The 13,658-nt window shown below is 41.1% G+C and overlaps 1 protein-coding gene across 13 annotated transcripts in view; it reads left to right on the top strand.

Moving 5' to 3' along the window:
• nbeaa (neurobeachin a) overlaps nucleotides 1-13,658 on the top strand; it is an 80,708-nt gene that overhangs the window by 31,149 nt on the left and 35,901 nt on the right. For all 13 annotated transcript variants that reach the window (XM_089017631.1, XM_089017632.1, XM_089017633.1 and 10 more), the window contains exons 11-26: nucleotides 455-588; nucleotides 662-770; nucleotides 1,863-2,015; nucleotides 3,300-3,468; nucleotides 4,579-4,658; nucleotides 4,754-4,816; nucleotides 5,640-5,737; nucleotides 5,819-5,911; nucleotides 6,698-6,806; nucleotides 6,890-6,971; nucleotides 7,226-7,349; nucleotides 9,179-9,371; nucleotides 9,437-10,111; nucleotides 10,859-11,227; nucleotides 12,421-12,638; nucleotides 13,416-13,569. In XM_089017631.1, the coding sequence (XP_088873757.1) occupies nucleotides 455-588; nucleotides 662-770; nucleotides 1,863-2,015; nucleotides 3,300-3,468; nucleotides 4,579-4,658; nucleotides 4,754-4,816; nucleotides 5,640-5,737; nucleotides 5,819-5,911; nucleotides 6,698-6,806; nucleotides 6,890-6,971; nucleotides 7,226-7,349; nucleotides 9,179-9,371; nucleotides 9,437-10,111; nucleotides 10,859-11,227; nucleotides 12,421-12,638; nucleotides 13,416-13,569 (2,823 nt within the window). The remainder of the gene's footprint in view (nucleotides 1-454; nucleotides 589-661; nucleotides 771-1,862; nucleotides 2,016-3,299; nucleotides 3,469-4,578; nucleotides 4,659-4,753; nucleotides 4,817-5,639; nucleotides 5,738-5,818; nucleotides 5,912-6,697; nucleotides 6,807-6,889; nucleotides 6,972-7,225; nucleotides 7,350-9,178; nucleotides 9,372-9,436; nucleotides 10,112-10,858; nucleotides 11,228-12,420; nucleotides 12,639-13,415; nucleotides 13,570-13,658) is intronic.

The raw sequence follows: 13,658 nt of genomic DNA on the forward strand, positions 1-13,658 counted from the left end.
CAGCTAGATAGCTAATAAATAACAAATAAAGTGCTAGCTAAGTAGCCACGAGGGGGCCAAATTTGCTTTTTGTCAACGTTAGCAATTTGCTCCGGCTTCAGCTGTTTTTAAAGCGCTACATCAATAAATGTTTGTATTGTATTGTATTCTGTTCAGCCACCTCCATTTCAAGCTCAGATAACTCCAGACCCATATAATTTAGGAATTAACTCTTTTTCTGGTGAAAGTAGAAAGTTTAAGGTTTCTTACGCTGCATTGAATGTTTATATAGTCCTAAAACTCAATATTCTGGAATTTGAGTGACAATGACAAAAACCCTGGCATTGGAGTGGACACGTTTTTGCACGTCATCTGGCAGTGAATGAATTAACGTGGACACTCATTTTTCTTTTGACATGAAAAATGGTTTATATTGAAAAACCCGCGGGTTAAAAGAACTTGTATCCAATTCTAGGACGTTAAGGCCATCGTGACGCATTCCATCCACAGCGCCATCCACTCCATTGGTGGCATCCAGGTCCTTTTTCCGCTCTTCGCCCAACTGGACTACAAACACCTCAACGACGCCACAGTGGACACCACCGTGTGGTCAGGAATCACCCCGAGCGCGTATTTGATGCGGATCTGGCCTCTTATTTCATTGCGGTGTGATATTTTGCAGTGCCACACTGCTCGCCTTCCTGGTGGAGCTACTCAAGAGCTCGGTGGCCATGCAGGAGCAGATGCTGGGTGGCAAAGGCTTCCTGGTGATCGGGTACCTGCTGGAGAAGGTATGTGAAAGATACAGTGATACCTTGGTTTACGAACCCCTTGGCTCACGAGCTTTTCGGTTACGAACGTTACATTTATGAAATTACCTTGGTATACAAACTATTTTTCGGGATACACACAGAGCGCCACAATGTGTTATTGGCGAACAAGCCCGTTCTTCGAACAAGAAAATGGCAGTCGACTGTTTTTGTCCTCTAATTTAAAACAGATTCTTTTCTTACAGACAGTGTATTCAAATACCTGACATATTTCGGCGTATACGTCCGCCTTCGTCAGTGTTTTTGTCCTCTATTTCCCGCCCCCAGTCTTCGGTTAAAGCCACGTGATTAGTCAAGAACGCAGAAGTGAGGGGGCGGGGGTTAAACATTAAAGAGACAGGCAGACGACAGAGAGAGTGTGACAAAATGGAAAGAAAACAGTAAAATTGGGACTCGTTTCAACTTTGATAGAGTGTATACTGCAAGGTTAAAATATCCCATCAATCAGGCTCCACAAATAACCCGCACAAGCCATCTGTACACTTGATGCAAAAAGCTATCAACCCAGCTATACACAGAACAGAATTGATGAGGAACAAGGTAAAATTATCGCAGAGAAAGCACCTACAAGGGATCATTCCTCAAGATGGTGAAAGAAGAAGGCTACGTTCCTCATCAAGTGTTTAATGCTGATGAAACCCGCCACTCGAGTCCATCAAGCCATCAACAACCATCACAAAGGTAAATAAAATGACTATTGTACAGTACAGTTTATTTCTTTAATCATAGTACCATAGCACATTTATTATACATAAAATAAGGTATATTTTGTGTAGTTTTAAGGTTTAGGAAATTAGAAAATTATGTTTTATGGGGATCTGGGAACGGATTATTCTCATTTTAATGGTTTCCTATGGGAAATGAATTTTTGGGATACACACTTTTTGCCCTACACACTCTGTCTGGGAACCAATTAAATTCGTAAACCAAGCTATGACTGTAATTCAAATCTCAAAGGCACAGGCAGACAAAATGAAGAATGTACAACTGAAGCGCTCACCATTTTATGTCATAAAATTACCTAACTTGATGTTTCTTTGATTTCGTCCAAAGTCATCTCGGATCCATATCACACGTGCGGTCCTGGAGCAGTTTTTGTCCTTCGCCAAGTACCTCGATGGTTTGCCCCACGGGGCGCCGCTACTCAAGCAGCTGTGTGACCACGTCCTGTTCAACGCCGCCATCTGGATACACACGCCTGCCAAGGTTAGTGTGTGTTTGTTTGTGTGTGTGTATATCAGAGGCAAAAGGAAGGTGACAAAAAAAAACACTTTCACTAGCTTGTAAAATGGAAGTTTGATGTGGACCTGACAGTTTGTGGTGTTGTGGTTCGTCGTCGGTTTGTGGTTTGTGGGTGCGATGGGGAAGTGGGGGTGAGTTTAAGCGATTCATAGTGAGGTTTTGTTGTTTGGTCGCATTGTGTTGTGATGTTACAGTGCAGTTAAGACACAGGAGGCACTGCAGCGGTTTATTTTTAGTGTAGTTAAATTTGAAATCAAATTGTTTTATTGATTGTGATGCTTATTTCTTTTTGTTTGTTCACAGCACCAAAGTGATGAAATAATAATCATAATACGTTTCAGTTATAAGCACCTTTCAAAACTCTCAAGGTCACTTTACAGTCACAGGATCAGTTTTTCTGTGGGTCACACGTGCCAGCGTTCACTCAACCCGGAAGTAACTCAAATAGATAGAAAGCTAGCTAGCTAATACATAGATAGCCAATAGCTAGCTAGCTAATAGATAGCAGTCACTATCTTTGGCTCAACTAGCTAGCTAGCTAATAGATAGATAGCCAGCTGATAGATAGCTTCTTGCAAGGAGTAAAGGAAATGAAGAAATAGAAAAACAACATACAGGACCTACGGTAAAGGCAGCCATTCTCGCGGCGCCATCTTGAAGTCAAAACAACAACAAAAAAAACTAAATAACAAGTAATGTGACACAACACTAAAGACACAGACAGTCATTAGATTTTAAGCACTTTCTGCGCTCTGGTGTGAAGCAGTTCTAGATGAAAGAGGAGAGGATCAAAGCATCCTTTTCACTAGTGGATCAGGAACATCATGGTGAAATGTGCACGTCTGTTATAAGCTAAATGTTCAAAGCAAACACGAAGCTGTAACATCCATTGATGAAAAGAGATTGTCTCAAATCTCCCGTCCCACGTAAATCCGCTTCAATTCCAAGCCGCAGACTGTCCAACAGCACCGACCTATCCGCTGAACAAAGCGGGGCTGTGAAAATGCCCATTATAGGAGCAAAAAAATCATTTTTTTAAAACAAATTTATAGTTTTTTAAATTATGGTTACTATTACTATGGTAATAGGTGCTTCCGTAGCATCGTGGTGTGATTGTGGGCGTGTCTTGGTTGTGGGGGTGTTGTGGTATATATGTGTGGATGTGTTGTGTCTTCGTAAAAATGTTGTCACGGTGACGTGTATAATCCATCGGTGGGCAATCTGAATGATTCGTGATGATGTTGGCAGGTCCAGCTGTCCCTGTACACGTACCTTTCGTCAGAGTTCATCGGCACGGCGACCATCTACACGACGATCCGCCGCGTTGGCACCGTGCTGCAGCTCATGCACACACTCAAGTACTACTACTGGGCCGTCAATCCGCTAGACTGCAGCGCCATCGCACCCAAAGGCCTCGGTAAACGCATTTTATTTCCCTTCCAATATCATCGATGATCTGCGAGATATGTCGCCATGACAACAGACTCAATTTGATTGGCTAGGCTTGATTTGCTGATTTGAATCTTGCAGCGATGGAATGGCGAATTGGTTGCTAATTCACAAAATGGATATATTCATGGTGAAATTAGTTATTTGATTGTGTAATAAGGCATATTTCGTGCATTTTTTTAAAATTATCTTTAAAAATAATAATAATAATAATAATAATAATAATAATACATTTCATTTATAAGCACCTTTCTCTCAACCAATATCCCAAATGCTAGCTTTCACCAGAAAAAAAAGAGTTAATTCCTAACTTATATCGGTCTGGAGTTATCTGACCTTGAAATGGGGGGTTTGCTGCACAGAATACAATACATACATAATGATTTATGTAGCGCTTTAAAAACAGCTGAAGCTGGAGCTAACTGCTAACATGGACAAAAACCAAATGCTGCCCCCTCACGGCTACCTAGCTAGCACTTTATTTGCTATCTATTAGCTATCTGGCTGGCTCGTTAGCTACTGAGCTAGCTATCTATTAGCTAGCTAGCTAGCTGGCTCTTTAGCTGTCTAGCAGGCTATCTATTAGATATTGCTGGATAGCTAGCTATTAGCTATATATTAGCTCACGACCACCTTTCTATCTATTTGAGTTATTCCGGGTTGAGTGAACGCTGGCGCGTGTGGCTGCCGCTACTCACCCACAGAAAAGCTTATCCTTTGACTGTAAAGTGACCTTGAGAGTTTTGAAAGGTTTATCAATGAAATGTATTATTATTATTATTTATAAAATTGTTTATAATGCTATTATCGCTCGTGGCTAACACGCCCAACAGCGCTAATGTTGCACATGTCTTTTATTATCACATTGCTCATATCTCATATTCATATGGAAAATATGTAAAGCCAATATGGACATCCAGGTTTAACTCAAATGTACTTTTGTCGACAAATCATGTCCCTTTGACCTTATTTAACAGATCAATATCTACAAACAATATTGTTTCCTTTCACCAGAAATGAAAAATGTGTGTATTATTCGTGTGTGTCTTATAAATGTTTGTCTATGGATAATATTCAGAGGGACCACGACCATCCCAAAAGGAGATTATCTCCCTGCGGGCCTTCATGCTCCTCTTCCTCAAACAGCTCATCCTCAAGGTAGTCATAAATAGCTTGTTACGGTCGTGTCGCTAAAATGGCTGATTTCGCTAATGGTGCTAATATTGCTAATGCTTCTGCTTGTTTGTTGTTAGGATCGAGGTGTCAAGGAGGACGAACTACAGAGTATTCTCAATTACTTGTTGACCATGCACGAGGTTAGAGCTTTTAAAATATACTGCTAATGCGTCTATTATTGCTAATATACGTAGCTAATATTGCTGTAAAAGCTAATATCGATATTATACCACATAACGCTTTTATTGCTAACATTGCTAATACAGTGATACCTCAGCTTACAAATGCTTTAGCTCACAAACTTTTGTAGTATAATCTTGGTAGACGAGCTAGTTTTCGGCGGACAAACCAAACCACTCAGCGCCACGGTGGCTCGCAAACTTGTTTTCGTCACTACCTTTCTTTGAGTGCAGATGTGGTTTGTTATCGAGGGGAGTACTTTTACTATTATGGGTCCGAAAAAGACCCCATCGCAGGTTAGTGTTAAGCTGAAGCGGACACAAAACAAAATGGCGGTCGAGGAGAAGAAGATAATTGAAAAACACGAACAAGGTGCGCGTTAAGCCATTGCTACCATCCATATACAACTACCATCACAAATATAAATAACATCACTTTATTATACAGTAGAGTTTATTTATTTAATTACAATACAATATCACATTTATTATACATAAAATAAGGTATATTTTATGTAGTTTTAAGGCTTATTTAGTAGAAAATTAGGTTTTATAGGGACCTGGGAACGGATTATTCTCATTTTTAATGGTTTCTTATGGTAAATAAACGTTTGGCAGACGAACATTTCGCCTTACACGCACTTTTTTTGGGAACCAATTAAGTTTGTGAGCTGTTGTATCACTGCACTGTATTGTTAATGCTTTTAGCACAAATCGTGAACATTAAAATAGCTAACGGAGGCAGCATCATGGGTTGTTATGTTGTCTTTTCCGCCCCCTACAGGACGAGAACATCCATGACGTGTTACAGCTGTTGGTGGCGCTCATGTCTGAGCATCCGGCTTCTATGATTCCCGCCTTCGACCAGAGGAATGGGATAAGGTAAGGTGGTCGTCATCAGCTCACCTTCCACCAGAAAAAAAAAAGTTAATCACATCAATGTGTGTGTTTGTCATGTTTCAGGGTGATCTGCAAGCTGCTGGCCTCCAAGAGTGAGAGTATTCGAGTACAGGCTCTCAAAGTACTCGGATACTTTCTGAAGCACCTGGGTCACAAGTTAGTATTTTTTGGGGGGCTGTGAAAAAAGACGGTAATATTGTTGACTGTAGTAAAATTTCTGATGATGGGTAATATAATAATAACAATAATGCTAATAATAATAATAATAATAATAATAATAATAATAATAATAATTTACATTTAATTTGTAAACGCTTTTCAAAACTCTCAAGGTCACTTTACAGTCACTGGATCAGTTTTTCTGTGGGTGAGCAATGGCAGCCACATGCGCCAGCGTTCACTCAACCCGGAATAACTCAAATAAATAACACGCTAGCTAGCTAGCTATTAGATAGCTAATAGAGAGCCAGCTCACCAGCCAGCTAGCTAGTTGGATAGATCGCTAATAGATAGCCAGCCAGCCAGCGAGATAGCTAACAAATAGCCAATAGATAGCCAGCCAGCTAGCTACCGAACGGCTAGTCAATAGATAGCTAGCCAGCCAGCCAGATAAATAGCTAATAGATAGCTAGCCAGCTAGATAGCTAACAGATATCCAATAGATATCCAGCTAGCTAATAGATAGCTAGCCAGCCGGATAAATAACTAATAGTAGCCAGCCAGCTAGCTAGCAAACAGCTAGCGAATAGATAGCCAGCTAACCAGACAGCTAGCAAATAGATAGCTAGCCAGCCAGATAAAAAGCTAATATATAGCCAGCCAGCTAGATAGCTAACATATAGCAAATAGATAGCCAGCCAGCTAGCGTAAATATCTTATCCTGCCGTCATGTTTTTCGCTAATATTGCTAAAACTACAAATATTGCAAATCTATTTCATTAGGAGGAAAGTGGAGATCATGCACACTCACAGTCTTTTCACACTTCTTGGTGAGCGTCTGATGATGCACACCAACACCGTGTCCGTCACCACCTACAACACGCTCTACGAGGTACGTCATGGACAGACCCGGTTCTTGTGGCGATGCCCTCACTGAACTTAACCTCTTACGGTATTCTTATTTGGGCTTTGCAGATCCTGACGGAGCAGGTATGCACCCAGGTGGTCCACAAGCCACACCCAGAACCAGATTCCACCATCAAGATTCAGAATCCCAGTGAGTCATCATTGTGTTATGCTATGCTAATGCTATGCTCATTAGTAATTTAAAACGATCTATAATTTATTAAAAATTACATCACTTCTGTCACACTCATCACCGATAGCTATATCAGTTTTGTCTCTAACGTTGTATACTAATAATGGTTCATTTCAAGGATCAAAAAGCTGAAGTAGTTAATATATTTATACACACAAATAGCACAAATATTGCTCCAATTTTTTTAACGTTGCTCGTGTGTATTTACGTAGTGATCCTGAAAGTGGTTGCGACTCTGCTGAAGAATTCGTCTCCCAGCACCGAGCTGATGGAAGTCAGGAGACTTTTCCTGTCTGACATGATCAAACTCTTCAGCAACAGCAGAGAAAACAGACGGTACTTGTTACTTAATTTCAACGGCCTTCTTTTTTTCAAACTGGCACTTAGTATTTGTACGATTTTATTTAGTTGGTTGTTTTTCAGCTAGCGTGGCTCATGAGCTAGTTAGCTTAGTTGCTTACCTGTTTTTTGGGGGTTTGTTTGTTGCTTACTGAACATGATAGTTGCTTGGTATTTAACAAGCTACTTAGCTTAATTGCTAAGCTAATTTTTTTGTTACTTAACATAATAGTTTGTTGGTTAGTCATTAACTTCATTAGTTGGTTTGTATTTAACAAGCTAGCTAACTTGGTTCTTAAGCTAGTTTGTTGGTTACTTAACATAATAATTTGTTGGTTAGTCATTAACTTCATTAGTTGCTTTGTATTTAACAAGCTAGCTAACTTGGTTGTTAAGCTAGTTTGTTGGTTACTTATATAATAGTTGGTTGGCTGGTCACTAACTTGATTCGTTTGTATTTAACAAGCTAGCTAACTTGGTTGTTAAGCTAGTTTGTTGGTTACTTAACCTAAAAGTTGGTTGGTTAGTCACTAACTTGGTTAATTGGTTTGGTTGTTAAGCTAGTTCGTTGGTTACTTAACATAATTGTTGTTTCATCACTAACTTCACTAGTTGTTTTGTATTTAACCAGCGAGCTAACTTGGTTGTTAAGATAGTTTGTTTGTTACTTAACATAATAGTTGGTTGGTTAGTCACTAACTTGATTAGTTGGTTTGTATTTAACAAGCTAGCTAACTTGGTTGTTAAACTAGTTTATTGGTTACTTAACATAATAGTTTGTTGGTTAGTCATTAACTTCATTAGTTGCTTTGTATTTAACAAGCTAGCTAACTTGGTTGTTAAGCTAGTTTGTGGGTTACTTAACATAATAGTTGGTTGGCTGGTCACTAACTTGATTCATTTGTATTTAACAAGCTAGCTAACTTGGTTGTTAAGCTAGTTTGTTGGTTACTTAACCTAAAAGTTGGTTGGTTAGTCACTAACTTGGTTAATTGGTTTGGTTGTTAAGCTAGTTCGTTGGTTACTTAACATAATGGTTGTTTAGTCACTAACTTCACTAGTTGTTTTGTATTTAACCAGCTAGCTAACTTGGTTGTTAAGATAGGTTGTTTGTTACTTAACATAATAGTTGGTTGGTTAGTCATTAACTTCATTAGTTGGTTTGTATTTAACAAGCTAGCTAACTTGGTTGTTAAGCTAGTTTGTTGGTTACTTAACATTATCGTTGGTTGGTTAGTCAAAAACTTTATTAGTTGGTTTGTATTGAACAAGATAGCTAACTTGGTTGTTAAGCTAGTTTGTTGGTTACTTAACACAATAATTGGTTTGTTCATCACAAACTTTATTAGTTGGTTTATATTTAACAAGCTAGCTAGCTTCCTTGTTAAGCTAGTTCATTGGTTTGTTTGTTTGTTGTTTACTTAAAATAATAGTTGGTTAGTCACCAATTTGGTTCGTTGGTTGGTATTTAAAGATGGATTTGGTTCATTAGCTGGTTGTGTAAATAGTTTGAGTCGCTAGCCAGTTAGTTATTTAGCGATATGTTTTATTAGATTTTTAGCTGGTAGTTAGCTAATTTGTGAATAGTAGTTGATAGTAAGTAGTGGATGCTGCGTTAATTTCTACGCATGATTTCATCACAGTTGCAAATTGTCTAAATGTAGCAGCTTCAGCTGTTGTTAAAGCGCTATATAAAAATCAATATCAATATAAATCAATATGTCTTGTATTGTATAAATTGGTTATAAGAGTTCATAGCGTCACTTAGTGTTTGTACACACGTGTGACAATCCATTGTTATCGTCGATGGTGCATTTGCATTTCAGATGCTTGCTGCAGTGCTCGGTGTGGCAGGACTGGATGTTCTCCCTGGGCTACATCAACCCCAAGAATCCAGAGGAGCAAAAAATCACTGAGATGGTCTACAACATCTTCAGGATCCTGCTCTATCACGCCATCAAATACGAGTGGGGCGGTTGGAGAGTCTGGGTGGACACGCTTTCCATAGCGCACTCCAAGGTTTGCGCCGCACCGCCGCTTCGTATGGATAAGATCAATCGTGCCTAATAATGCAATGACTGTAGGTGACATATGAGGCCCATAAGGAGTACCTGGCCAAGATGTACGAGGAGTACCAGCGTCAGGAGGAGGAGAACATGAAGAAAGGCAAGAAAGGGTCCGTGTCCACCATCTCAGGGCTCTCCGCCTCGCCGGCGCCCGTCGTCAATGGTAACCTGGAGATGGACGACACCTCTCAGACACCCGAGAGCGAGGCCGAGTACAGCGAGGGAGGAGGTAGCGGGGTCGGGAGTGACTCATCTCGCAACCTCCTGGCGGACGGGGCCGTCAAGCGTGGTGACGCCGAACAGGGCGCCGGCGTGAGAGTGGAGGTCCACGATCTGCTGGTGGACATCAAAGCAGAGAAGGTGGAGGCCACTGAAGTCAAGCTGGATGACTTGGACTTGAGTCCAGAAGGGCTCGGCGGGGGCGGAGGAACAGGCAGTACTGGGTCCATGGAGAACGGACCACTTGTGGAGGTGGACTCGCTCCTGGATAGCGCCTACTGCGCCGTGGTACAGAATCTCAACGGCACACTGGTACCCAAAGACGACGGAACCACAGCAGCGGCGGTCCACGTCGCGCCCACTTTGGGTCTTTCGGGGGTCACCTTGGAGGACGACGGTATCTTGGGCCCCCTCATTACGTTGGCTGACGAAAAGGACAGCGTACCAAGCAACAACGGATTCCTATTTAGCAAGGTATCAATCTGCGCAATGCTAGCATAATAATAATAATAATAATAATAATAATAATAATAATAATAATAATAATAATAATAATACATTTATAAGTGCCTTTCAAAACTCTCAAGGTCACTTTACAGTCACAGGTTTTTTTTCTCTGGGTGAGCAGCGGCAGCCACACGCGCCAGTGTTCACTCAAGCCGTAATAACGCAAATAGATAGAAAGCTAGCTAGCTTGCTAATAGCTAGTTAACAACTAGCCAGCTAGATAGCCCGCCAGCTAGATATCAAATAGATAGATAGCTAGGTAGCCAGCCAGGTAGCCTGCTAAATAGCCACCCAGGTAGCCAGCTATATTGCCAGATAGCTAATAGACAGAAAATAGATAGCTTGCTAAGTAGCTAGCTAGGTAGCTAGCTACATATCCAGCTAGATAGCTAAATAAAGAGATGAATGATTACAATATAAATGATTACAATTCCCGTATAAAAGTGGCAATTATTTGAAATGCTAAAAAAAATGCTAACACAAGCGGAAATGCAAACAGATTACTGCGCATGTGCCGGTTATGCTTTTATCATTATATATATTATTATATTAATTCATCGCTAAAAAAATATATACGATTGATGATTATTTTTGCTGATTTGCAGTGACAACCGTCGCGATTGGCGGCAGCATTGTCGTTGGCTAGCAGCAGTTAAGACGAACTGGATTTGCTAACTAGCTAACTAAACTTTGTGTTTTTTTTTTCTTCTCAAGGTTGACGAGAAGCTCCTCCCAGCTCTGGCAGCCACCGACGCCCTGGTCCTACCGAGTCCCGATCAGCCCGTCACTCCCGCCAGCGATGACCTCAGCTTGCTAGCCCACATGACCAGCTGCAGCTCAGCCGGCGATCTCCCAGAGGACGGACCCTTCAAGATCCAGAGCCCACTGGCCGACATCAGTTCCATCACGGAGGCCCGGAACCAGGTGGCGTCTCGGTCCGATTTTCCTGAGTCGGACGGGACCGCGGGAACCGATGGAGAGGCGGCAGCTCTCAAAACCGGAGACACGGTTAGCGTCACATCGGATACCGAGAGGTCTGATGACGGAAAGGAGAAGAAGATATCAACCACTGCAACCACACAGGTGAGCGCTAAAATGCTAAGGTTAGCATTTGAAACCAGTTTTAGGGTTTTGAGATTGCATTTCGGAGCACCAAAGTGAGATTTCAAGTCGGTATTAACTCATTCAATGCCATTCACAAATTTAGTCGGGAATTGAAAATATGACGTACAGTGCCATTCTCGAATGTGGGTTTTATTTTTTCTTGTTTGGGTGCAGATAAAGCGCTTGTCATGGCTTCTGGCAATGTTTTTTTTCATTTCCACAAGGGGGCAGCATTTGCCTTTTGTCCATGGTAGCGCTTTGTTCCAGCTTCAGCTGTTGTTAAAGCGCTATATAAACCAATATGTATGTATTGCATTGTATTCTGCCCTCATTTCAAGCTCAAGCTTCAAGCTATCTATTAGCTATCTAGATAGATAGCTATCAATTAGCTAGCTAGCTAGCTATTTGAGTCAAGAAACATATTAGCTATCTAGCTAGCTAGCTACCTATTAGCTATCTGTTAGCCAGCTTTCTATTTGAGTTATTTCGGGTTGAGTGAACGCTGGCGCGTGTGGCTGCCGCTGCTCCCTCACAGAAAAACTGATCCTGTGACTGCAAAGTGACCTTGAGAATTTTGACAGGTGCCATTAGCCATCTATTAGCTATTTGGCTATCTAAGTAGATATTTATTAGCTATATGGCTATCTAGCTAGTTAGCTCACTGCCTAGCTGGCTATCTATTAGCTATCTGTTCGCTAGCTAGCTAGCGAGCTATTAGCCATCTATCTCGATTGCAATCTACCTTGCTATTTGAGTCAGGAAACATATTGGCCAGCTAGCTATTTATTAGCCATTACTAGCTAGCTAGCTAGCATTGTAGTAGCTAGCTAGCTAGCTAGCTTTCTATCTATTTGAGTTACTTTCGGGTTGAGTGAATGCTGGCGAGTTTTTTTTTTTTTATCCTGTGGATGTAAAGTGACCTTGGGAGTTTTGATAGGGGCTTTTAAATGAAATGTATTATTATTTTTGAAAGAAGAGATTCTAAGGTTTCTTATGCTGAATTCAACATTTATGTAGTCCTCAAACTCAATGTTCTGTGGGTCCTGGAATTCGAGTGACAATGACAAAAACCCTGGCACTGGAGTGGACACATTTTTGCACACCATCTGGCAGTGAATGAGTTAAGGTCTAAACTCTGGTTTGTCGTGACTCTTGTCAACTCTTCATACCAGGCTCTGCATGGTCGCAGCGCCTCCCAGCTGGAGCGAGACCTCCGCGTAGATCTGGGCTTCAGGGGGATGCCCATGACGGAGGAGCAAAGGCGGCAGTTCAGCCCCGGGCCACGTACGACGATGTTCCGTATCCCGGAGTTCAAGTGGTCCCCAATGCACCAGAGGCTCCTCACTGACCTTCTATTTGCGCTGGAGACTGATGTGCACGTGTGGAGAAGGTGAGGGTGGGGATACAACAACCACACGCGCCAACGTTCACTCAACCCAGAAGTAACTCAAATAGGTAGAAAGCTAACTAACTAGCTAATAGATAGCTAGGTAAATAGCCAGATAGCTATATAGCAAATAGATAGCTACTTAGATAGCTAGCTAGCCAGCAAGATAGCTAATATCTATTTGCTATCTGGCTATCTGTTAGCTGTCTGGCTGGATGGCTATCTAGCTGGCTATCTGTTGGCTAGCTATTAGCTAGCTACCTAGCTTTCTATCTATTTACTTCCGTGTTGAGTGAATGCTGGCGCGTGTGGCTGCCGCTGCTCACCCACAGAAAAAAAAATGATCCTGTGACTTGTAAAGTGACCTTGAGAGTTTTGAAAGACGCTTATAAATGAAATCTATTATTATTATTAGTAGTAGTAGTAGCAGTAGTATAATCGATAGCTAGCTCGGTAGCTAGCTAGATAGCTGGCTAGCTAGACCTTGAGAGTTTTGAAAGCCGCTTATAAATGAAATATATTATTATTATTATTATTATTATTATTATTATTATTATTATTATTATTATTAACAAAAAGTAAAAAAAAATAACCAGGAAGTCAGCCATTTTGTTTTCATTTTAGCCATTTTGGCCAATGATGCAAATCAAAGTTAAAAAACAAACAAACAGGAAGTCGGCCATTTTGTTTTCATTTTAGCCATTTTGGCCAGTGATGCAAATCAAATCAAATTTTTGCTTTGGAGTGGTCATTTTAGACATTTTTTTTTCCTCCTTGCAGCCATTCCACCAAGTCGGTCATGGACTTTGTCAACAGTAACGAGAACATCATCTTCGTGCACAACACCATCCACCTCATCTCCCAGATGGTGGACAATATCATCATCGCCTGCGGGGGAATTCTACCGCTCTTATCTGCCGCCACCTCCCCCTCCGTAAGTGACTCTCGCGGTGACGCCGCGACACGTTTTTAAAACGTTAAGAAAAAAATATATATGCCAGTTAACTCATTCACTGCCATTCT

This window comes from Hippocampus bargibanti, linkage group LG16, assembly GCF_051943395.1.
Source record: "Hippocampus bargibanti isolate YZ-2025 linkage group LG16, ASM5194339v1, whole genome shotgun sequence".
Taxonomy (NCBI): domain Eukaryota; kingdom Metazoa; phylum Chordata; class Actinopteri; order Syngnathiformes; family Syngnathidae; genus Hippocampus; species Hippocampus bargibanti.